Here is a 26014-nt window from a genome sequence, read left to right on the forward strand (position 1 = left end):
TTCTGTTCTCTTTGCTTCTTCAAACAAGCTTAAAGATGCTGTTTTCACCCCCGAATTTAACTAAATACGTGGATATAGAAACCTCTGCAGTCTCTCTCAAAATACAATCGTCAAGTTTAAAAAAAAAAACAAAAAAACAAAAAATCATTTTTTAGTTTCTCTCATCCTCCTCTCACCCATTTTTCTTCCAGTTTCTTGACATAAAATGCAGCCTACAATAAAATGGCATAGGCCATCACAAGGGCATACAAACAAAGCATTTTTCTTCAGTAAAGGCCCACCTTAATTATTTTAAGTGCCTCCTTCTGAAATCTGACATTTTGAAGGAGGAGGGGAAGTAGGAGAAAGACACTCAACTGGATAAATGAGAGCCAGGCACGGGCAGAAGCAACATTTCATTAAAAGTATTGCTAAGTCTTACCCTTTTCTGTCCCAAATGGGGTTCACTTAAATACGGATGCCTTTTTAGAAGTCAATCTACAATTGCATGAGTTGCAGAAGAATGATAGCCAACTTTGAAAATAATTCATTGGCTCTTAAATGACTGAAGAAATCATTTAAATTAACTCAACAAACAACTAAAATCTGTAGCGCCCATCCTTATGCCAACCACTGTAACACCTTGTTAAATATTTTGCACGTGTAACTAGCACATAAGACATCACTCAGTATCTGCAGGAGTCTTATCTTGTAGATAAGCTGCTCTAGTGATTCTACTTACATTAAAAGCCTGAAATACTCTGAAATCTCAAGCTTATGTTAGTGCATTATTGAAGAGAGAAGCACTTATATTCAGAACAGGCTCTCTGTACCAGGGTATAATCATATAATCATACACTTTTTTTGCTATATGCTGGTAATTGCAATTAAGGCAGAACTTGCTAAAACCTTAAATACAACTCCAGCTAGCTACAACATACAAGGTATCTTTTGCACTGTCGTGTCAGAAAACATCTCCAACATGAGGTCACTGCTGGTCTTATGCTCTTCAGAAGAGGTAATACTTCTTTAAGTATTGTTAAATAATAAGCTACAGTGATTTATTCCAGTGACCTGAAGTCCTGAATATTATTAATATTTAAGATTACCTATACTGTATTGCATTTTAACTTACATAATTGGCAGGTCATCTTACACAACAAAACAAACCCTGGAGTTAAATGGTAGTGTAATTTACATACGGGGTAATTTACTCTAGAACCCCATCTCTTCATTTCCTCCTTGCTCCAAAGCCTTCCTGCTCCGAATTCCTCTACATCATGCTTCCCCTGCCACCAATTTCCTGCTTGCTGGTCTCCAATTTTTCATGAGTTATTGGACAGCTTTTTACCACTACCATTAATTTGCTGTGAATTTTAAATCCATTAAGAGGTATTGGCTAGGTGTCTACAAAGCGCAAACAACATTTTCGTTGTATTAATCTTTTCTGCCTATTCTGGCAGACATAAGAGCTGCTTTTTGAACAGCAAATCTGAACCCTGTTATACTGACTTAACAGACTATCTAAAAATCATAAAAATGAAAAAATTACAAGTTTAGAAAGATTATGAGAAGTCTCAATTTAAAATTCTTCATGAATCATTAGATTCTGTAATATTTTGAATATTTTACAATTAAGGGAAAAGTGAAAGTACTGTAAGTCTGCAGAAAGTTTAAAAAAAATGCATCAACAGCAATTGCTGAACTTACTTCTTCTCCATCTGACTTACTTCAATGAGGGATGAACATCAAAGCTTAATGTGGACACAACAGTTGATCTAATTAAGCATCATCATTTTTGCTTTAAAAATTTCCAAAAAGAAAGATTTCTTTAATAAAATAACCACAGAGTTCTGATGAAGCTCTTAAAAGAGGAAGAGATATTAACTTATGCATCTCTCCAGGAAAAGTTAAAAGGCTATAAAAATGGATGCTGAAAGACCAGACTTCATTACATTTAGAACTTTTACAAGGCTTTTGCTAACAGTTCAGGAATTATGAATTACATGCTTTTTCCGGCATTTTCTGTCTGAATATAGACAGAAATTGAACATCGATGCCATTTATACTATTTATACTTCAGAACTAATACCCAGTTTTTCCTGTAAACCATAGTAAAATCCACCTTGCATTCCTTGATCCATATTCATCAGCAGTGACAAGGGCATTAAAATCAAATCAGTGTATTCAAGGGAAACGAAAAGAGTGAGCACGTGATATTAAGACAGTTAATTCTGGTAACTGATCTGACAATACTTACACTGGCTGAATATCAGCTAAATTTTACAGTTTCTAGTATTAGATTGAAAAATACAATTGTGGACAGTCTGACACATTTATGTTTATAAATTACAACCATACCTTTGTTACTTTACCTTAGTAATTTCAGGTATCAATTTATATCATCATGCAGTTACTTCCAAAAAAAACCACTTCACTCAATCACAAAAAGTAATTTCACTGTTCTGCCAAATTTAAATGGCATGTCAATATTTGCTATGAAAACATAGCATGTGCCTATTTGAGATAAAAATATTTTTGTTAACAGATCACTTAAAAGACACCTCTATTCCTAATTAGATGTATATATTTGACCCCTCTCCCATCATCTATTCTTGTAGCTTTGCCTAACAGGAAATGCTGCTGAATTCCCTAGCATGTTAAAATATATTCATATTTTGATGCACTTATGTATTACATTTGCCTCCAAAGAGTAACTGTTTTATATATACACGTTATGTGCTTGAGACAAAAAATTCATAAACACATCTGATTATGCATAACACCACCATCAAGAAAAATAAAGTAATAGAACTTCAAATCATTACTATTACCTGGAATAGCTGAGGTAAAGCTTTCACTGTGAGGCAGAACCATATTCCCAGCTTGCATGGAAGTAAGTCATGCCACTGTGGTTTGTCCAGTACTCTGCAGTAAAATAAAACTGTAAGTTTTTCATTATTGCTACACAATCTCAGTCAGAACTTTCCCATTATCCTTTAATATGATCAGCACTTGTCAACTCCTACAAAAATTTGTAACTACATAATATTAAAGATACGTTCTGAATATTTAATTCAAGATACATAACAGCTAATTTCTAATCATTGCTGTATTTTAATCTCTTAAAAAGAGCTTTTACTCGAGAAGACAAATTCATAAGCCACATAATCGCTTCAGTTTAAAGAAACCGGAACCAAGAACACCCTCAAGTCTCAACCAAGTGTTCACAAGTGCTGACAACCAGATATGAAGACTGTAGCATAAACAAAACAATACATAAAAATTAATGTCATTTGCAGTTCACTGGAGCATTACTCTCTGATGTCATCAGGAAAGACGACAGGCAGAATGGTCTCTGATCTCCATCCTGCATTGATCCAGTTCATGCCCCTGCTGTGTGAACTATTTAAACCCTTTATTTCTTTCTATGAATTAATAGAAGAAATGGTGGTATCTTTTGGAGTGTTCTGAAAGTCACTATTTCTCTATGTGTTTCTTAACTAAACAATGGTGTTAGAAGCCTTTACCAACACACTTGTTTTTAAGTTAATCAGATAAAAAGCATTAAATCAGACAAGCATTAAAACCCCATAAAAACTCCTTGCTTGGTATGGTAATTAGCTAAAGCTTAAATAAATTGAAATTTGTTATTCGTAATCAAAGGCAAAAGTCTTCAAAGACAGAAAAAATTGTAAAATTTTCTAAAACCAAGTTGTAAAAATAATACCCTTCTGTAAGCCAGATACCATTAATTCAGCCTTCATCTTTCAATTATTGTTGATCTGCTGAATAAACACCACACATTTATTTACAAATCAAAACCTGGAAACATATCTACCCTGGCACACTTTGTATCAGCAGTGGCTGTTACTACAAATATTGAAATATTATATGAGAAAAGTAACTAAGATGCAAGGAGAAAATGATAGAACTAAACCAGTAGCTCATAAAATGTTTTAAAATGCAGAAAACCAGAGAGTTCCTTCCCACCTTTCATTTTTGTCTAGAGCAGCAAGTTTGGCTTCATCTGTACTCCTGCCGCTTGTTTTTTTCTTCTTCTCCCTCTTTTTTCTGCTAAGCAGTTCATCCTTGATGTAGAAAGAACTACGGTTACAGGTTATCATTAACATGTAAACCACAAATGTTACTGGGACTCTTCTGTGAAGGGTAAACAGTAGAGTAGCATTTATGCAAATGTATCTGGGGTCCTACATGATTAAGTAAAATGATCTATCTTAACAATAACTGTTGCCATGGTATCCAGTCTTTAAACACACATGAAGTCCAGTTCTGTCACTCATGTGTATCTCCATAGCAATCAAAGTTTTCTAAGAGGAGAAAGCATTCAACTTGCCTCCTTTCTCATTCATCAACTTCAATAATGCAGTGGAAAATAAAAAAAGTAAATAGATGCTAATGTATGAATATTTTTGAACTTATGCTTAGGTTTTTTTCTAGTCTACTAAGTGCAACAGATTTTCATATGACAAAAAATAAAATAATAACAAAATAATGTGGTTTATACTGCTTACCAATGCCTATCCTGTTAACAAAGACCCAAAACAAAAAAGCATTTAGCTAAGACCAAAGGCAAAGCAAGTATGACTTTTAAATGAATAAAACCTCATTATTTTTAAACAACATTTAGGAAAACCAGAGACATGACTACAGTAGCATATGATTCTGCATCAACAGACGACAGAAGAGTTTTTATTCCTTTTCTTCCTTCCAGTTAAAAACCAAAGAACCATCTCTTGCCATTTATTACCAATTCTAGAAAAATCAAGTAGTTTTTAGATTACTATTTCTGATATGTTGAATGTCTCATTCTATAATTATCACCATTTTAAATATAATCCTTTTAAAATGTGAAAAATCCAAAATCAAAACAGGGGAAGTGGTAGGGATCCCTATAATATGCAAATTTCTGCAGGAAATTCAATACTAATAATTGAAGCAAGTTTGATTTATTACCAATACTTACCAGCTTTTTTTCCAGGTAGATTGACCAAACCACAGCATAATGACCCACTGTGAGTATAATGAACAAGAGTAATGCCAGCTCAGCATTGCTCATTTTTCTCACCCGCCTGTAGTAGAATACAGGCTGTCGCCAATCTGGTAGTCCATTGATCAGAATATCATCATACCTACAGTGGCAAATATAACAGGCTTTCATGGAGAGCTAAAAATGAAATAAGCCCAACCATCCAATTATAAAACAAAACAAATTATAATCCACAGACTACCTGAATAATACACACACAACAGATCATTTCATTTTGGTTTTGTTTCGTCTTTTAATAGAGCAATGCCTTGTTTTGTCAGCTGCTAGAATGGCATCCAGAAACAAACAGAATCCAGAACCAAATGCTGGGGAAATGTATTTGGTGTTTGCGGGGAAGGGGGGGGGGGGGGGCGTGTGCGTGTTCGTGTGTGTGTGTGTAGTTTGATCGCTCTTGCAACATCCCTCCCAGCTCATTCACTTCTGAAATAACAGCTTTCTAAACATGTAGATGAGTTCTACCTGTCTAGTAATCAGTGGGCAGGTCTCTTATAGAACTAAATAACAAACCACAAACTAGTAAACAGGTAGCAAAGAACAAACGTCTCAAACACTATAAACCTTTTTTTTTTCTTTTACAAATCAAAAGCACAAGTGTTGGGGGAAGGGGAGAGGCATGTTTGCTTTTGTTTTGTCTTTTAGCAGCACAATATCCATTAGGTAAAAGTGCTGCCAGACTTCACATCCACTCTGTGTCAGATATGAATTTAAGTTACCGGCTTGATTATGAGATTAGAAAACAAAGTTCACCATAGCTGAACAATTTTGATTTTCTATTTGAAAAGCTGTCTCCAAAATCAATCTATTTTAAAACTGTTTAATTTTACTAATACTACTTTCTATACAGAAACCATTTTATGACAATTTGTCAGTTTTTCCTCACACAAATGTCTTGAAATATCTTGGTATGTCTAGGGTCTTTTATTTACAGTATGTTATCATCAATTCAAAAATAAATCACAGGCAAAACAGATTTTTCTATTTATTAACTTTTCAGAGTAAAGTTTCAAACAAAAGTCTCTACAGTAAACTCAAAAACCTGTATGTTCAAGATGCACAACCTGTTAATCTTAAATTGAACACAACTCATTACATATTCTAATCACACTGTTTCCAGAATTAAATCTGCACTGAAAGGCCTAATTTGGTGCAACACATTGACCAAAATATTTTAATTAAAAATATTCTGAGTTAGTCGCAGGCCTAATTACAGGAATAGAAATAGGGCCTATATTGTCATGCAGGTCAGTAGAACTCAGTAGTAGGTTTTTCTCAAGTAAATTGACCGATCCAGGAATAATAGCGCAGCTGCTAAACTGCCAGTCTTGACATGTAAATCAATTTAAATGCAACAACTGCACTAGCTACTTTGATAGTTATTAAATTGATACCTTGGAGATGTACTAACAAAATTTCCACAAGCAAATTCACTTTTTTTAAGCAGAAAAAGAGGCAATGGTTTTCAATTTAAAAATATACTTTAATTCAGCGCATCCAGAAGTGCTGACTTCTGAGAAAACATTTGTTCAAGTTGGTACCATTATTTCTATGCGAAAGATTTAACACCTCAGGATTCTGCAGTGTTCTGAATGCTACCAGAAGTAAAATTCGTATTACAAAATTCCATCTTCCATGACAATTATGAGAATATTAAGATTAATATACATTATGTTAAAATTTGGAGTAGCACTATTTTCCTTGCCCTGTAAGTCAGAACAAATTAACTACTGATGCCTTAACACTGTTCAGAAAAACTACTTGGCATGTTATTTCAAAACTAAAACTTCTATTTAACCTTTTGTTTAAGAACGAAGTAAAAGTTATAGCATTTAAAAAATAATAATGCATTTGATAAACAGTTTATTGTTAGGATACAAGAAATTATTATTGAAACAAAACCATTTTTAAAACAAATTAGGTTGATAACAAGATTTCACAAAAGATGCTCTTCCTTTGAAAACTTCAGAGAAATATACGTAGAATCAAGAAAGAGTATTTTTAAAATACTACTAGAAATTTATTAAGGATTTGCGTTTCTTATACACTAAGGCTTGTTAACTGATGTACTGAAAATTTGGTTACTCGTTAAATAAGGTCCACCTATGCTAACGGTAAAAAAATATAGTAATATGTAAAACAGGATTGCAAACTAACATTTGGTAACCATGTTCTGTTATAAATTTTCTGTTAAGAAAAAAATAAATTAAGACAGCAGAGTCTCTTGCATTAAACACTTTAAACAGCACTCTCTATTTACTAGGCTATGTCCGCTGTTCTGAACAACAGTCTCCAAGGATTAAGTCTCAGAATCAATGCTCTATTGATTTTACTATCAATGAGCATTATGGCTCACACGACTGGCCATTTTAAGGGAAGATAGCTTCTATTATAACCCACTTTTTAGAATATATACTGTTAAAAGATAAATCACTGCTTTCAATAGTAATTAAGCTCTGTATTTGAAAAATAAAGATATCAACGATTTTTAGGTTTTCAACTGGAAAATGATCCTACTGAAACTCAGAAGCTTCCTATAATTTTTAAATCTCGATTTCCAAATTTAGGATGTTGTTTAATTAAAAGCAAGTTTCTCATTAAAGGAAGAGAAATTTTTTTTGGAATTATTTTTCTTTATAGAAACCTGTATTAACTATGAAAGATAGTTAGTTAATCCACATGCATCAAGAACTACGTTTAAAATTTTATTACACTGCATTCTTCTTTTGGCAACCTATATTAACTGTTAATCTGTGTAAGAAAAAAAAAATCAAGCTGAAAAGGAAAAATACATCTGCAGTATTTTTTCTTCAGACATATGTACACAGAACGTAGCAAATCTTTGACATATGAGTATGTCTGCCAGTTGCCTCTGAAATGTAGCAGTCAGCAAGCTAAAAAACACCAAAGCACCAGTACAGAAACAAAAAGACAAAAACCCACCCATTTATAACTTAAGTTGAATCTTAATTTTAAAACTCAGGATTCTATACAAGACTTGAGTCTTGCACTAACAAGCAACCAAGTGCTAGTTTATTAAATTTTGTTCTTCTGTAAAGTTTCATTAAATAGTTATTAGAGCTCTCTGTATAACCAATTACACCGCAGGAAAAAAAAAAATCCATTAACTGTAGTAGCTAATTACAGTATCATCTATTTTAATATAATTATAATTTACTTTTCCCTTTAAGAAAGCCACTGCATTTCATATTTCAAATTTCAGAGATCTGTGATATAGTGCATATACTATAACATTGAATTAATGAGATCTATTCTGAACTATGGGAAGACTGCAGTGGCTTTTTTTGTTTGGGGGACCTTTTTTTCTCAAGCTGTCAAAGACATCCATTTCAACATCAACTAGAACAATTTATACCTATGAATACATACATTTAATTATAATGAGAGTTAAGATAAACACTTTTCTTACTCTAAACAAGTATATCTTGATTCCTTTGCAAATGCTTCCTGTAATCAAGCCCACATTGTTACAGAGGATAGGCCTGGTAGGTAAAAAAAGCTCCTTAAAATGGGAACAAACAATGGAATTAAAATCTAAGATTTTTTTTCCTAATTACAATTAGTAGAAAGTGTGTAAAACTACCTACTTTTTCATAAATTAAAAATAATCAAAGGCTAATAAAACTTATCATCATCAAGTTGATTTACCAATAAATGCCCTAAAGTGAAGTGTATTTCAGGAAATGCACCTATCTCTACATACTCTAAAGATAAACTTTTCTGTAGAATTTCACACAGTCTGCAGTGTGTACACAAAACAAAATATTATGTTCTGCTGCATGTATGTTTAATTTCACGTTAAACACTGCAACGTTAAACAATGGTGCATGTGTGTTTAAAGTTAGAATATGAGAATGTTTCTATTATAGATAAGTCAAAGTGTGCAAGAAAAAAGTACTGACACAGTAATATTACTATATTCTGTAATATTACTAATAACATTAGTGTACTTCACAAGAAACTATATAACTTTATTAAAAAAAGCAAACCACATTTTCATTATAAAGCCCTGTATTATTGTTGTCAGTAGAAGAACTATAATATTTTAAAAAAGGTTTCTGCCATCAGATGAAGTAAAAATTCACTGATAAATATGAAAATACAGGGGGTTTAGAAAAATAATTACATATAGCTTGCCAACAGATCCGCCTTTTTAGAACACTGTTTCTGTACACGCACACAATTAACACCTCTGACATCCACCAAGACATGGAGGAAGGGTGTAATTAGACCCAGTTTTATTGTTTCAGAATAGGTTAATCACTCCTACAGTGAACTTTATTGGTTCCACCCTCTGTATGCACACCAGGACCAGTTACATCACTTTTGAGACGAAGAGTAAGAGGCAGGTATGGCTGCCTTCACTGTACAGAAGCAGAAGCCTGCAGCTCACTCTTCTTAAGGTGGTGTAATCCCATGCCCCACACCATCTAGGTATCCAATGGCGAAGGGATTCCCAGCTAAACTGCCAGAATTCATCACCAACTAATTTGTACGAAATGGAACTAACTTCCAGCTCATTCCATCAGGTCTTTGAGTTACTTCAGAAATAAAAACTACCACACTGTCATGAGGCGCCGGGGGGGGCATCTGGCAGAAAGCCTTGTTACAGCAGACTCAAGTATGTATGTCTGAAATCAGGACAAAACTGAGTTGCTAAGCCCCAAGAGACAAAGTGTGCACTATAGTTTCTCCCCAGTGCTAGGGCATGACTGTAAATTTTGAGCCTCTTCCACTAGGTCCATCACCTCACAAAACGCATAGCCAAGTATCAACATCTAAAGTAGGAAGGTTCCAAAAAGCAGTCACTGTTCCCCTTCTTTTGCTGTAACGGTTGCGAGAAACCCAGGAGTTACCTTACAACCAAAACAGTATTACAGGGGGAGCAGCTCCTAGCACACTAACTTAAAACTTGTTTTAAAGACATGCAACAACAATGCCTTACAGGATACAGGACAGACTGGGAGTTTATCATTACAGTGTGTAATAAATCTGATCAACAAAGGTTTTCTCAAAGAAAGGAGATCATATCGCCCTGCTACTGTACATGTTACTTCTAAACTCTGCATATTAATTCCAGAAAATTGTCTGAAGTTAACCACTATTTGATCCACCACTTTTGTATTTCATCAACTATAGAAGCAATATCAACCACACACCCACACTGTGCAAGAAAAATATGACATTGTCTACATACAAAAAAGTTATTGACAATGAAATCAATCCAAGCTAGAACAATCTACTGCTGCTTTAACAACTCATTTGTAATTACTGTGCTGCACTAATTAACAATATTCTCACAAATAAGTTGGATAAGTTAGTGCCATTCATAACGTATACAAAGCTTAACAACATAATTTTTACAAGCTACGGCATCACAGTTCCATGCAAAAACCTGCTATCTAGAAGTTCCATGCTGGAACTAAGTTCCGGTGAGGCAATATCACAAAGTGTATGTAAACAATGTTATAAACAAAAAGGTGGGAAAATTTTGTGGGTAACTCACTTTTCAAGTGGTGTGAAACCACTTAAGTAACAATTTTTAAAAAATTTTCCTTGATAGAACTTCACAATGAAATTGTCTTATGAGAGGTGAAAAAAACTCCCACAAATTTCCAAAAGTAGTTCTATGAAGTACATTTTCATGACACTTCAAGAAAGGATTATCAAGCAGTAGATAATCCGTACTATAAAACCTGGACTCCTGCCAAGATGTCTACAAAGCCAAAAATCCTTCAAGAAGTGTCTCGTGAAGCCCTGTTTAAAGACTTGTAGGCCAAAAAATTATTTACTAAAACTCCAACCTAAAAGCAGAACTCTTTCAGGGGCCCAGTTTTCCTGACAATCATTAGTCAAAATGGACATCCTCTTAAAAGGAAAGGAAAAAAAAAAAGTTCAAAACAGTCTTGCAGAAATTCAGATCAGCCCCAGGTTTTCAGTTCTTAATCCTATCCCCTTCAGGTACTGCTGGACCTGGTCCTGATGCAGCAAGGACAATTAGCATAAATTTTTTTTCAATAATTGATATGTACATCAAAGTTTACAGTCTTATACATAACACATCTGAAAGAAAAAACATTGAACTAAGCAACAGAAAACAATGTTGAAGAAGACATATACCGAAAATAATCCCCAAATATCATGCAACAAACCTTTTATTGATATAGCCAGATATGAGTGACAGTTGAATCAGCAGGCTACCACAGCTTTAATAAAACAAGCAATGCTAATTGACACAACTCACCAAAAAGTGATATGTTAAAAAAACTGCTCCAACTAACAGCTAGCTTTTAACGTTCTTTCAAATACTAGTTTTAAAGGAGAATAACTAGTACATCACAGAAAAATACACACCAGCTTCCCCTTAAAGCCACATCCAATCTTTAATTAAACAGCTACATAGGAATTACGAACTTAAATTCTGCAAAAAATCATCTGAAGAGTTACAATTAAGTCAAATAGGATGTCAATATAACACTGGCATGAATGTCTTATTTAAGAACCTGTGCAAACTCACCTCTGCCTCCTTTCTTCATCCTTTAAAACCTCATAGATGGCCACCAACTAAAAGCAAAACAGAAAAAGAAAAAAACACACTTAAGAAAGTTTACTTTAGGATTGAGTTTATAAAGTCTGAATAGTAGTACCATATTTTACATTTGCCAACTAATGCTCTTTGCCAGTTTTCACTTTTCCCTACAACACTAAGAAGCAAACTCAGTATGCGAAAGAAACAGTGACATATTCATACACAAAGTGTCATCAGATCCACAAACAAGCAACTTCTACAAAAGACTTTTTTCTCCTCACATCTGTCAACCGAGTCTTGTCTCAGTCACACCTTAAAAATAAAAGGTATCATTTATTTCATCCTAAAGATCTTACTGAAATTAAGTAACCTGTATTTAGTCACCAGGAATATACTTTTAAAGGTACAGCTTATTACAACAGTCTCGTGGTTTCACTCTGTAAAGATTCAAAAGGGGAAATTTCAAAAACTAAAATGAATTATTTTCATTAAATTATGCTTACACATGATTGGCGTTGAGAACTGTTCAGAAATGTTCCCTACTGCTTTTGAAAAGGCTATTTATGAACAGTATTACATAAAGCACAAAACATATTTTACTCCTAAGAGTATAAATCTAATTATTACATTCAAATTATTTTTAATATACAGGTAAATACTAAATCTGAGTTGTTCAACAAGTTCATTCCAAAAAAGTATACTTGTTTTTAATCTAGCTACATCAGGAAAAGTGTAATTCAATGTTCAACAACCATTTCAAAGGTATACAATTGTTCTTACTAAAACATCAGCATAAAAAAATTCTGATTCTATTTTCCCTAAAACTTTTATTGCCACACATAGCACTTACTTGCCTAAACTGTGTTTCTGCATTTTCATCTTTATTCTTGTCTGGGTGTAAAATTAGTGAAAGCTTTCGATATGCTTTCCGAATGTCTGCAGACGAGGCATCCTGAAAAAGAAAAACAAAACAAACTGTCAGAAACTACTTCCCAGAACTTTGCTAAGACGTGAAGACAGCCAACCAAGTGCAGGAACTAAGGCAACATAATTTGAGATATCGAACAGCCAACCCATGCAACTAGCCTAATCTAAATGACTGAACAACATTTCAGACCAATTCATCTTTTATCTTTATTTCCTTCATTACCATACATTCATTACAATGATATTTGACAAAACTTCTAAACACTTTCTTGCTTAAAAACTAACCCAGGCACCTTCTGCACCATTTAAAAGTTCAAATAAAAACCTGAAAATTATTGCATCTGCCTATCTTCAAGACAGATACGATTTCAGCAAATTATCATGCTCAACTTCCCAAAATCAGGACTTGCTATGAACTTTTCCTTTATTGACACTTACATGTAATTCAACACTAACAGGACTTTCATTCAACTTCAGCTTCACCCTGTCTGAAGAACTGTATTTTTCTAAAGTAGCTTCAAACTGCAATCTTAAAGCTATACTGTAACACTCACATCAATCTATACCTGAATGATTGTAAGAATTGCACACACTTTGGGAAAAAAAATACAACTCAGAATGTAAGATGTATCCATGAATTACCAACTTCGCTGCACAATGCACAAGCTTCTGAATTAATGACAGCTATTTAGTACATGCTATAAAGATATCCAGAAATTGAAGATTTCAAGAGTTGTTTTATGTAGTATATAGGTGTTACACTTGCCAGAAGATCCACAAAGAATCACATTTAAACAGAACTACTTGCATTCTATTACTAACATGTCCAAGGCAACATTTCAGAAATCAGCTGTTTATTTGACAATTTTTATTTCTTGATTTTATATATATTGTTCCCCAGTATATTCTCTTTCTCAAAATTACAGTGTTGGTAGGGATTAAAAAACACCAAGACCCAGATCTGAATTAGCTGTGAGAGGAACAGAGCTGAAATAAGATAATAATTAATGCAATACTGTAATTAGCCTGTCAGGCTTTTTATTACAAATCATTATTTTCATTTTAAAATTTTCAGTTTTATAACATGAGGCTATAATAATGCTGTATACAAGTTTGGGCCAGAAGTGAATATTAGAGAAAGACTGGAGGAGGGGAAAGGGAAAAGGATAAAGCAGGGGAAAATGCAGAATTTGAGAAAATTCAACTTTGAAATTATATTTTAAGGAAGCTGCAATTATCCCCAAATGCAAGGCCAAAATTTCTGTAGTCTCTTGTCTATCAAAGGAAGGTGCTTTTATTACTCCCAGGGAAGATTTCTCCTGAAAAGATCTCATATGCATTTTTTAATTTTTAAATTTTCTAACACCTACTTCTAAGGCATGTGCACACCAAAGCAGAATTCCCCTGGTTAAGTACCAGCGTGCTTCCAGCTTGTTACTGCCAGTGAGTTGTTTCATACTGCCATTGTTTTATAGGTTTATTTTTAACTCTTGGTTAAGGGGAAGGAAGAGACAGTGACTAAATATCCATTCTAAGCAAAAAGAATCATTAAATTCTTGAGATATAGACTTAACAGAGTCATACGAAATAATTGCAAAAATGAAAGCAAATAAATCTTTTAAAAATTAGGGATTGAGACCATAATAATCTCAAGAAAATAGTATCTCCAGACCCTGTATTTGGGACAAACCGCAGCTTATTATTCCTTCTCTGTCACACATTTAGCTGCGCTTGGTATTCTTTTTTGGAAAACTCCTGATGAACAGTTAAAAACCAGACACAAGCATATTAGAGAGTTCTCCCACAGTATTTTCCCAATTACTTCAAACAACAAACAAGCAAAAAAAAGTTACAGTGTTTCCAGTTGTATGAGAACAATTTAAACTTTAGTTTCATTTGGGAGCAGCATGATTATTTGTGTAAAGGACCAGGACAAAAGGTAGCTTATCTGTTTCACGCTTACGCAAGTAAGAGATCCCAAGTTAACTCTGAAAGAATAAAGTTGCTTAAATATTTATGTTGCTTCACCTTGAGAAGTTGAAACAAAAATTTATAAATTTACAAAACCAGATCATTCATCTTAGTTACCAGAAATAATTTAGACATTATTTCTCCTCATCTACCACCCCAGTCAGACACTTCATAAACAATGTGAGCTTGTCTTCAAAACAAAATGTAGTATTTCAACACTGCTACAGCAAATAAAAATCAGAAAATAGTTTACTGGCCACGGTATTAGTTAAACCATGAAAGTGATCTTTATGAACCTATCAGCTAATTGTAATTAAGCCCCTAAAGGTTGAAAAGGAGACAATAACACCAACAAGTAGCTTCGAAGGGGGAGGGGATATTGCCCAGCTCACTAGGGATGAGCCCAGGCTTCGCGTGCCAAGGCCAGGGGTGAGACTGACAGCCCAGCTCAAGTGTGTTTACACCAATGCACGTAGCATGGCCAATAAACAGGAGGAGCTGGAAGCCATTATACAGCAGGACGGCTACAACTTGGTCGCCATCACAGAAAAGTGGTGGGACAACTCGCATGACTGGCATGCTGTCATAGATGGCTACAGACTCTTTAGGAAAGACAGGCCAACATGGAGAGGTGGTGGAGTTGCTCTATATGTGAGGGAGCAACTAGAGTGCATTGAGCTTGGCCTGGGGGCAAATGAGGAACGAGTTGAAAGCTTGTGGGTTAGAATTAAGGGACAGGCTCATAAGGGTGACATTACGGTGGGTGTGTACTACAGGCCACCTGATCAGGAGGAGGAGGTTGATGAGGCCTTCTACAGGCAGCTGCAAGCAGCCTCACAGTCACAGGCCCTGGTTCTCATGGGGGACTTCAACCACCCAGACATCAGCTGGGAAGACCATACAGCTAGGCAGGCACAATCCAGGAGGTTCCTACAGAGCATCGATGATAACTTTCTGATGCAAGTGGTGGAGGAACCAACAAGGAAAGGCGCGCTGCTGGACCTCATGTTAACAAACAAGGAGGGACTGGTAGAGGATGTGAAGGTCGGAGGTAGACTCGGCTGCAGTGACCATGAAATGGTCGAGTTCAGGATCCTGCGTGGAGGAAGCAGGGCGATAAGCAGGATCAAAACCCTGGGCCTCAGGAGGGCTGACTTTGCCCTCTTCAAGGAGCTACTGGGAGGAATCCCGTGGGCCAGGGCTCTCGAAGGCAGGGGGGTCCATGAGTGCTGGTCGCTCTTTAAACAACACTTCTTCCATGCACAGGAGCAATGCATCCCCCTGAGAAAGAAATCGAGCAAAGGAGGCAGGAGGCCTGCATGGTTAAACAAGGAGCTTCTAGCGGAGATCAGGCAGAAGAGAAAGGTCCATGGAATGTGGAAAGAGGGACAGGCCACTTGGGAAGAGTACAGGAACGTGGTCAGAGCATGCAGGGATGCGACGAGGAAGGCCAAGGCCCACCTGGAATTGAAGCTGGCAAGGGATGTCAAAAACAACAAGAAGGGCTTCTTCAACTACATCAGCAGCAAAAGGAAGGCTAGGGACAATGTGGGGCAGCTGCTGAACGAGGCGGGTGTCCTGGTGACGGAGGATGCGGAGAAGGCAGAGCTACTGAATGCCTTCTTTGCTTCAGTCTTCAGTGCTAAGACTGGCCCCCAGGAATCCCAGGCCCCGGAGGTAAGAGAAGAAGCCTACAGAGAGGATGACTTTCTCTTGGTCGAGGAGGACTGTGTGAGGGATCTGGACGTCCACAAATCCATGGGCCCCGATGGAATGCACCCACGAGTGCTGAGGGAGCTGGCGGATGTCATTGCTGAGCCACTCTCCATCATCTTTGAGAGGTCCTGGAGGACAGGAGAGGTGCCCGAGGACTGGAGGAAGGCCAATGTCACTCCAATCTTCAAAAAGGGCAAGAAGAAGGACCCAGGGAACTACAGGCCAGTCAGCCTCACCTCCATCCCGGGTAAGGTGATGGAGCAGCTTATCCTAGAGGCCATCATCAAACAAGTGGAAGAAAAGAAGGTATCAGGAGTAGTCAGCATGGATTCACCAAGAGGAAATCATGCCTGACCAATCTGATAGCTTTCTACGATGACATGACTGGCTGGGTAGACGAAGGGAGAGCCGTGGATGTTGTCTACCTCGACTTCAGCAAGGCTTTTGACACAGTCTCCCATGATATCCTCCTAGGGAAGCTGAGGAAGTGTGGGCTGGATGAGTGGTCGGTGAAGTGGATAGAGAACTGGCTGAATGGCAGAACTCAGAGGGTTGTCATCAGCGGCGCTGAGTCTAGTTGGAGGCTGGTAACAAGTGGTGTCCCCCAGGGGTCAGTACTGGGCCCAGTCTTGTTTAACTTCTTCAGCAACGACCTGGATGAAGAGTTAGAATGTACCCTCAGCAAGTTTGCTGATGACACCAAACTGGGAGGTGTGGTAGATACACCGGAAGGCTGTGCTGCCATTCAGCGTGACCTGGATAGGCTGGAAAGCTGGGCAGAGAGGAACCTGATGAGGTTCAACAAGGGCAAGTGCAGGGTCCTGCACCTGGGGAGGAACAACCCCATGCACCAGTACAGGCTTGGGGTGGACCTGCTGAAGAGCAGCTCTGTGGAGAGGGACCTGGGCGTCCTGGTGGATGACAGGTTAACCATGAGCCAGCAGTGTGCCCTGGCTGCCAAGAAAGCCAATGGAATCCTGGGGTGCATCAAGAAGAGTGTGGCCAGCAGGACGAGGGAGGTTCTCCTTCCCCTCTACACTGCCCTGGTGAGGCCCCATCTGGAGTACTGTGTCCAGTTCTGGGCTCCCCAGTTCAAGAAAGATGAAGAGCTACTGGAGAGAGTCCAGCGGAGGGCTACAAGGATGATGAGGGGACTGGAACATCTCCCCTACAAGGAGAGGCTGAGGGAGCTGGGCTTGTTCAGCCTGAAGAAGAGAAGGCTGCGAGGGGACCTAATAAATGCTTATAAATATCTGAAGGGTGGGTGTCAGGAGGATGGGGCCAAGCTCTTTTCAGTGGTGCCCAGTGACAGGACAAGGGGCAATGGGCACAAACTGAGGCACAGGAAGTTCCGTCTGAACATGAGGAAGAACTTCTTCCCTCTGAGGGTGACGGAGCACTGGAACAGGCTGCCCAGGGAAGTTGTGGAGTCTCCTTCTCTGGAGATATTCAAGACCCGCCTGGACAACGTCCTGTGTAGCCTGCTGTAGGTGACCCTGCTTCAGCAGGAGGGTTGGACTAGATGACCCACAGAGGTCCCTTCCAACCCCTACTATTCTGTGATTCTGTAATTAAATATGGAATGCTGCTGTAAATTCTTTAGTTACAACTGGTCCATATAAATTTCTAAAGCAACAGTAAGTCTGCCAGCTAATCGATTCTTCACGATACTGTCAAACAGAACACAGGAAAATGTTGTATGTTCCAAACATTTTGCTAATTAATGCTTCCTATGGTTAATGTCAGGCATCTTCAGGAAAACTTCCAGATCCTCTAGGAGCTGCCCTGAACAGAAGTGGTTGGCTTTTGAGAAAAGCATCTCATCATTACAGAACCTCCTACAAGTGTACGACCCTAAATAAGCTACAAAGAACGATTACTTTCAAACTAATAAAGAAACATCTATTATACTGAGGTCAGCTGTTCTAGGAGACTTTCATTTATAGGTACATGACTGTTGGCCACCTTCAGTAGCATTTCCATAAAGGCTGAGCAACAAAACACTGGGTTAAGAGTCAGTGTTTTCTACAGACTAACATATTATTTTACATATTAGGGCAGGAGTCCAAACAGAGAGAGAAAGCCATGACCACACAAAGGTTTCATTTGTTTAAAAGAAAAAGCTCAGAAGATGTGTTGGATGGCTTTATTTACAATTCAGAAATCTCGATCTCAGTTACATCTACTAAGGAGGGAAAAATAACATCTGTATAGGCATATCACTTAATAGCAGAAGCTGGTAATGTTACAGACAGTGAGTGCATCCAGTGATTTCTCCAACCCTATGCTTCAGGTCAGCAAGTTTTGCCACGAATTACAGCAAATGAGCCTGTCACATTGCCTCCCTCATGTGGATACAAACATCAAAAGCATCACCCTATTCCTTGAAAACTATCTTTTCAAAGCAATATTGTCCCATCATACTTCCAAGGTTGAACATCTATTTACATACCCATTTCCAGTTAAAAGGTCTTACAAGCCGAGAACTACTCTCACTGCAACAGCAGCACACACTTCCACCTGCAGCATCTAAGTCCACTTTTGGATGAGTCACTGCTCTTCAGGAGGAAAAAAGGCAATACTATCACGTGTATTTTGGGGAAGAAACAAAAAAAAAAACAAACCCTATAATATACATACATACATTAAAAGATAATGCAAAATTAATGCTCTAAGCTAAAACAAAAAGTGCTCATTTGTCAGCTGCATAGCTGGAAAAAACACACATAGTAGACAAGTCAATGGAGAAAGAGGTGTTTTGTGCTAGAATTGGTTCTCAGAAATGCCAAACTGCAAGTCTATATTTATGCAGGCCACAATTTGGCCTCTTATGCATGCAAATATGCAAGTATTCATGTGGGAATTTTTTAATTGCTAACACTTTACTGAACAAGCAGAGTGTCCATGTGTTTAGTTCCATGATCTCTAGGTAGAAGATAAAGTTCAATCTTTTACACTTTCTTTGCATAATCCCTTACACTACAAACAAGTATTTTAGCACACAAACAAAATTACCATTTGAAGGAATCAACAGAATGTTAAAAGTTAAACACATTTCTTAAGGTAATCTGTTGGAATTTTTAATTTTTGCCTAAAGGGTGATGTACATGAGATACCCAGGGTGGGGGAAAAGAAAGTCTCTTCTCACTACTTCTGTCATTTACTTCTGGCAGCTTGTTCAATTCAGACAATGAAAAGCCAATTACTAAATTTTTATTTTACTCAACATCATTTTTGTATTCCGTAGTATTACCATGAAAAGTTGTATCATTAGACTACAAACACCTAAGAAGAAACAAAATAAGAAAATTTCTTACAACACAAAAAAATAAATAATCTAAATAGGCAGATGCCTTCCATTTTAAAAAAACAAACAACTAAATTCTTGCTGAAAATGCACAGATTCAAATTTGGTCTCCCTGACTGTCTATACAAATTCAGACTCCCACCTACAGAGCTCACTTGCACCTTTAAAATAAATTTTCAAGTGATTTAGTACAGTACATTACTCCATTGCCTTCTATTCCTAATGTAACTATGATTACTAATGAAGCTAAAAAAAGCCTCACTGTGGTCCCAAGGTAATTCTTGGTGAACACATAACGTATCAGATATTGCCATAGGCAAACAGTGATTAGGTCAAGGGGAAAAAATAATCAATGTCTACACAGTTTTCACTTACCAACATATAAAATTCAAAACCTAAATTGTTCCCCTGTGTGCAATGCAGTTATACAACAAGACTTAGTTACTTACAATTTAGCAACTGCTTCTAACGCAGTAAATGTGCTTAATTCATCTCGGGTTTTAAATATGCCTGCTGATGTCTTCAAATAGGTGGCATTATCTTTATTAGCAATGGGAAGGCACGTGGTCCAGAGGACAAAGTATGCTGACAAAAATCACAGTTCTGTCCACTTGCAGTTTGTCCAATCACTTGTTAATAGGCAAAAAGAGAATGATGTCAGTACACCTATTTCATTGCAGTGCTGCTGAACAACTGTGTAGCGTTTTCCACAGTGTCTGTTACTGAAGCTATATGGCAAGCAAAAGTGACAATGGTACAGAGCACCAGGTGACTGTATTTCAAGTGTGAATGTTACACCTGTAAATAACCTCAGTGCAGGCAGGCGTTCATGAGGCCTTTTTCAGCCTTCCCAAATAATAAATCAAACTTACATAGCTCTTGCGTTTGGGTTTGGTTTTTTTTTTTCATTCAAGAGCAATTCAAAGCTATATGGTTTCTTCAGCTAATTTTTCCATTCATAATTTTTGTGTAGAAGGGGTATAAGTTACTACTTCCCTTTTGGTAACCATCAGGTATACAAGTTGAAACATGATGGTACAGAAAAAGAAACAAAAAAAGTAAGCTTTGTTAATTCACAATCATGTCTTTTTCTTCTGTGATCTGAAACTGCAGGATGCACAGGCTGTCCCACAAAAATTCACAATACAAGCAGGGGTAAGTAACTGGACAGAAGCTACAGCTGTCTATTGAACATTGTGTCAATGTTGCTACTTCCTACCTCGCTGTTTTCATGTGAAGTCCACAGAAAACCAATATCCGTAAGTGTCAGAGACCAAACAAACATGACTGTAGGCCATAATTAAATATCCACAGTCCTCATTCCTAGAGGAACATCAAGGAATACAGTGTGACCCCTCCTAAGTGTCTCATTCTCATACAGGGATAGAACAGCAACCACTGCTGCTCCACAACCCTTCTCTAGGTAATTCTTGGGACAGAAACCATGTAGCTGTGACCCTTCTTCCAACCCGATCCTCACCCCTACTTTGGTTCAGCATAGGCTGACACATACCTCTTCAACCTGCTTGAAGGCCATTCTGAGTCTGGAAGCTTACCACCAAAACTGTACAATTCAATAGCTTGCATTCGTTCCAGACGTTGTACCTTTTCTTACTTTAAAAAACATTTTAAAAAGGAAACGCGACTCTCAGAAACAAAAAAATTCCCACCATTAGTATCAACAGCCTGAAATGTCACAATACATATCTTCTGTGCACAAGCATCCTTGTTTCCTCAAACACCTTTCCTGAAAGCAATCTCCCTCTAAAGAAAGGTGTGTTTTTAAAAAAAGTCACACCTGCATGCTGCTTCTACACACAAAAATTGCTTAGTAGCACCAGGAGAAAAAGCAACAGCTGCATAAAGCAGACAGACCTGTATTCAATATTGTTGCTCCTCCAGCAGCAGCAACAGTACAAGACTAGGAAATCAATGGATCTTCACCCGTATCAAACTTGATTAAAACAGCACTCCCGTATTTGCTTCACTACGTGCATCCACTGCAATCTGGTCCTAATTCAAGCTTCCGTTACCAGATTAGTTCCAAGAGGTACACCTGAGTTTGCCAAGTTTGCACTTGGAAAAACATCTATGAGGGAAATAGAGTCTTCTAGCAAATTCCAGAGGTGGGAAGGACCTGCTGGCAATTCTGAAGAATATAATTCTAGGAAAGAAAAATCAAGTGTCTCCCAGAAGACCGAGCATCATCTGTGAACTTTCACAGTTAACAGATGCCAGCTGAGTTTTGGCTTAAACTTCTTGCTGCATAACCTTTGTTTAATTCACCCTTTATTTTTACTGAATTTCTTTCCAAGACACTCGTCTTTTTCAAGGATGTGAAATGGGTTAAACTCAAATCTGCTGCTTCTCCACAGATGAATGCTACAAGTATATATCCAGGCAGGAAGAGAGATCTGCTCTACTGCAGACTGAGTCATGTGTCTCAACACTCTGCTGATTTAAACCGAATAACAGCACAGCAGGGAAATATGTAGGAACTAAAAATAATGCTAAAAAGGTGTTTTAATGCTTTTTTATGTCGCTAAGTTTTAAAGCAATTCATGAAACGAAAATGAATACAAACTGGCAGAACGTATTCCTGTGAGCTTCTGATAACTGGCACAATCCCTTCACTGGCATGTTTGTTTCCAGGGGAGTGTGTCAAATGAAAGACGACTGTTTTCAGCCTAGTCTGCCAAATGAATGAAAATTTTGCTGCCTCATGTTTGAGAAACCAAAAAAAGTGTGCTATCCTCAGCACATGTGCACAATTACACAGGCTTAGGCTTTTTTGACCAATTTGGACAACTGTATTTATATGTAATTTTTTTCTTCTATTGAAACTATTTTACCCTTTTACCTTTTGTACTTAGATTTTCAGAAACTGATTATCTAGGAAAAAGTAGATTGCCCAAGAGAACACTGTCATGTATAACCATAAGTTATGATTTAGCATAAGCTTTGCCTCTGAGATGCAGAGAACACTCACCAACTCTCAACATTTTTAGAATTACTCTTCCAATTCAAAATAGAGCAAAGCTATGAAACAACAACTGAGAACACTACTCAAGACAATACTGACTAATTCAAAGTCCTGCCTACTGATACAGTTTATTTCCATTTAGTTTTTCATTCTGGTTGTTAAAAAGGAAGCAATGGGTAAGTATCCTGTATTTATTTCATGTTTTTTCAAGAACACTATTACATATTTATTTTTGTTACATTTTTTATATTACATTTATTGTTTACATACTGAGATAATACTTTTTTTTTAATAATATAGCTAGTTGTGTATATTTTTGTGTACCTGTATGTATTCTGTTAGAGGCTCTTGAAAATCTTCCTATTGCATCAGAGATTTCCAGTCTACAGCTCTTAGGTAAAAATATTACCTACAAAATTCCTGACCCTGCAACATATTCACAGGAAGTAAATTGCTACAAAGAAAGACCACTGCTTTTACAGTCCAGATTGGCAAGGAAAGCAAAACGTGATGATCAAGAAAGATGAAGAGCTACTGGAGAGAGTCCAGTGGAGGGCTACAGGGATGGTGAGGGGACTGGAGCATCTCCCCTACGAGGAGAGGCTGAGGGAGCTGGGCTTGTTCAGCCTGAAGAAGAGAAGGCTGCGAGGGGACCTAATAAATGCTTATAAATATCTGAAGGGTGGGTGTCAGGAGGATGGGGCCAAGCTCTTTTCAGTGGTGCCCAGTGACAGGACAAGGGGCAATGGGCACAAACTGAGGCACAGGAAGTTCCGTCTGAACATGAGGAAGAACTTCTTCCCTCTGAGGGTGACGGAGCACTGGAACAGGCTGCCCAGGGAGGTTGTGGAGTCTCCTTCTCTGGAGATATTCAAGACCCACCTGGACATGGTCCTCTACAGCCTACTGTAGGTGACCCTGCTTCGGCAGGAGGGTTGGACTAGATGACCCACAGAGGTCCCTTCCAACCCCTACCATTCTGTGATTCTGTGATTCCTCCAGTGCATTTCTTGCTCAATGCCTTCACCCCCTGATTTACAAAAGAGGTGACACTACACCCAAGGACAGCTGAATGCAGTCCACACTCACCACTGTGGAGCACCAGTATAAGGCTGCAAAGATTCTGAGGTGTTGGATCTGACAAGTTCCAACCCTTCCTACAAGCTAATGCCCAAAATATGCTATTCGATTGTTTATACAGTTTTCTTGCCACATTTCAGCTTTAGAATGTTTCTGATTTCTTTCCCGAGGGTGAGGAATTAAAGGAAATTAGAGAATCAGCGAGGCTACATGCATACCAGGCCTCTCTAACTCCTCCTCCTTTTGCTTATCCTGTTCTCATTATGCGCTTCCACCAGAACTGACATGACTGACCCACATGCTCCTACACACCTAGACTGTCCTTTCAAATAACTGCTCCCCAGATCTCAATTTAAGCATAATTTTGGAGGGAGACTACTAATGACCACAGACTTAGGTCTTAAAGAAAGCCAAAGACCAAAATAAATTAAATAAAAAAGTCCCCAAAAAATGATTGGGCTACTAATTATTGAATTCCTGTGTCACCTGAACTGTTGCTGTCAATTTTGTGACATCTTTAATTGACTTGTAAGCTCTAAAACTTCTTATATTTTTGAAAGGTGTTTATTACCCTCTCTTGTGATGTCCAAAAAATGAGGAAAGGGCATAGGAGAGACAGGATATAGGATGCGTGGCTGAAAAGAAAATATTATAAAGCCACACAAGAAGCCAACAGAGAACAATTATCTCCAACACAAAAGTTTTCAAAAATCTACCCCATTACCTCATGCATCAACACAACATTTACATGGTGAATAATCCCCACAGGCATCAACTTTCAGAATAAATATTAACTAGTCATTAGCAACTTCCTGAGCCTTATCAGCTGTGAAGGCCACCAATTTATACACCCATACACCCCCACACATCCATCATATCTATATATATATTTTTTCGTACACACAGAGATGCCAATACAAAAACACATGTAAACAAGCGTACTTCCCCAGCAGTCCTTAAAGCTTATACAGTGCTTTAATTTATATTTGTAATTCTTGCTCAACTTCACAAAGTAGTTTAAGAATACTTAAATAAAAGATGTTACGTAAGCTTGGAATGAATAGACAGTGATCATTTTCATATCTTGACTTAAGTAATGTTTTAAATGCACAACATTTTTTAAACAAATGACAAAAACATGAGTATCATGAAGCTTCTCTTGCAGGTGCAAAACAAACTGGAAAGCAAATAAATCATACTCTGAATAGTTAAAGGATCTAACTGTCAAAAATGAAAAGGTGAATCAAACAGGATTCTATGAGATCTGTCCCAGGTTCACTGTTACTCAATATTTTAAGCGGCAAGTTGAATTACAGAATCACTATTAAACTGGTAGTTAACACTAACCTGGGAAAACCTACAAAGATGCTGTAAAGTGAATGAGAATTTTAAAAGATCCCAAAAAACTGGAGAATTGCTTTAAAAAAATTGACATTATTTCCTAAGTGAAAAACTAATGGTCTACATCTGGATAGAATTCATCAACTGCACAAACACAGGACAGAAAAAAGCAGTTAGGCAGAAATGGTCAGTGAATCACAAGCTGAGCATGAGTCAACGGTATGATGTCGCCTTTCTGTGCAACACAGCCCACTGTGACACCAGCAGTACGGCAATGAGCAACCGTGCCATTTCACGTAGCAATTGCAAGACATCAGCAGATGGCTGCATCCAGTTCAAACTAAGAGGCTAAAGAAAGCTATAAGCCTGTTTGGAAGGTAAGCAAAAAAATCTGAAAGGTAGATGTAAAGAAAAATGGAATAATTGGCTTGTCTGATCTATCAGGGCTAAGCAGTAACAGTCAGATAACAGCACAGGAAGATTCAAGTTAGGTACCAGGAAAACTTCCCAGAAGCACCACTAGCGTATCACTGGAACGGACTGCTGAAGTCTCCTTCACAGGCATGTCTAACATACATTTATCAGGCATCACTTAGATTTAACCGGTTTTGTCACAGCAGGGTACAGTAGGTCACTAAGATTCCTGTATTTTAGAATTTAAATATCCCTTTGATGATTGGCTTAGTAATTAGTCTGAAAATATTCCTACTGGATTTACTGCATCTGTTTATGTAGTTTAAAAGGTTCAGGCTGAAAGACAGTATTTTTGTCATGCTGAAGGTGACAGATGCCCACGCTGGAAAAGAAAGAGTCAATGAGATTTTCACAAAACCTAAAAGGGCTTTGAAAGGAGTGGCAAGTATCAAAAGATGGCAGGAAACACTTCTTTGCTATGAATTTGAAGTCCCATGGGGCTCTGCTCTATGACATGGGCCACTAGGCATTAGGCTTATTTTTCCTGTTACATAGCAGTAACTCTGAACTACTAAGAAAGTTGTCCTGTAGTAAATGATCACTAGTAAGTCATCCACATAATTTGAGTATAGAATACTTTCTCCGTCCGTTATCAGCTTTAGCCTTGAAAGATAATAAGAA

At 37.5% G+C, this 26014-nt stretch overlaps 1 protein-coding gene across 1 annotated transcript in view; it reads right to left on the reverse strand.

Annotated features, from left to right (window-relative positions):
* The window catches only part of DNAJC1 (DnaJ heat shock protein family (Hsp40) member C1), a 114968-nt gene that overhangs the window by 57934 nt on the left and 31020 nt on the right, over positions 1-26014 (reverse strand). Inside the window, exons 2-6 of the mRNA XM_075419506.1 lie at positions 12445-12546; positions 11583-11629; positions 4967-5132; positions 3973-4070; positions 2814-2907 (exon numbers count right to left, since the gene is read on the reverse strand). Of these exons, the coding sequence (XP_075275621.1) occupies positions 2814-2907; positions 3973-4070; positions 4967-5132; positions 11583-11629; positions 12445-12546 (507 nt within the window). The remainder of the gene's footprint in view (positions 1-2813; positions 2908-3972; positions 4071-4966; positions 5133-11582; positions 11630-12444; positions 12547-26014) is intronic.

Source organism: Opisthocomus hoazin, chromosome 4, assembly GCF_030867145.1.
Source record: "Opisthocomus hoazin isolate bOpiHoa1 chromosome 4, bOpiHoa1.hap1, whole genome shotgun sequence".
Lineage (NCBI taxonomy): Eukaryota > Metazoa > Chordata > Aves > Opisthocomiformes > Opisthocomidae > Opisthocomus > Opisthocomus hoazin.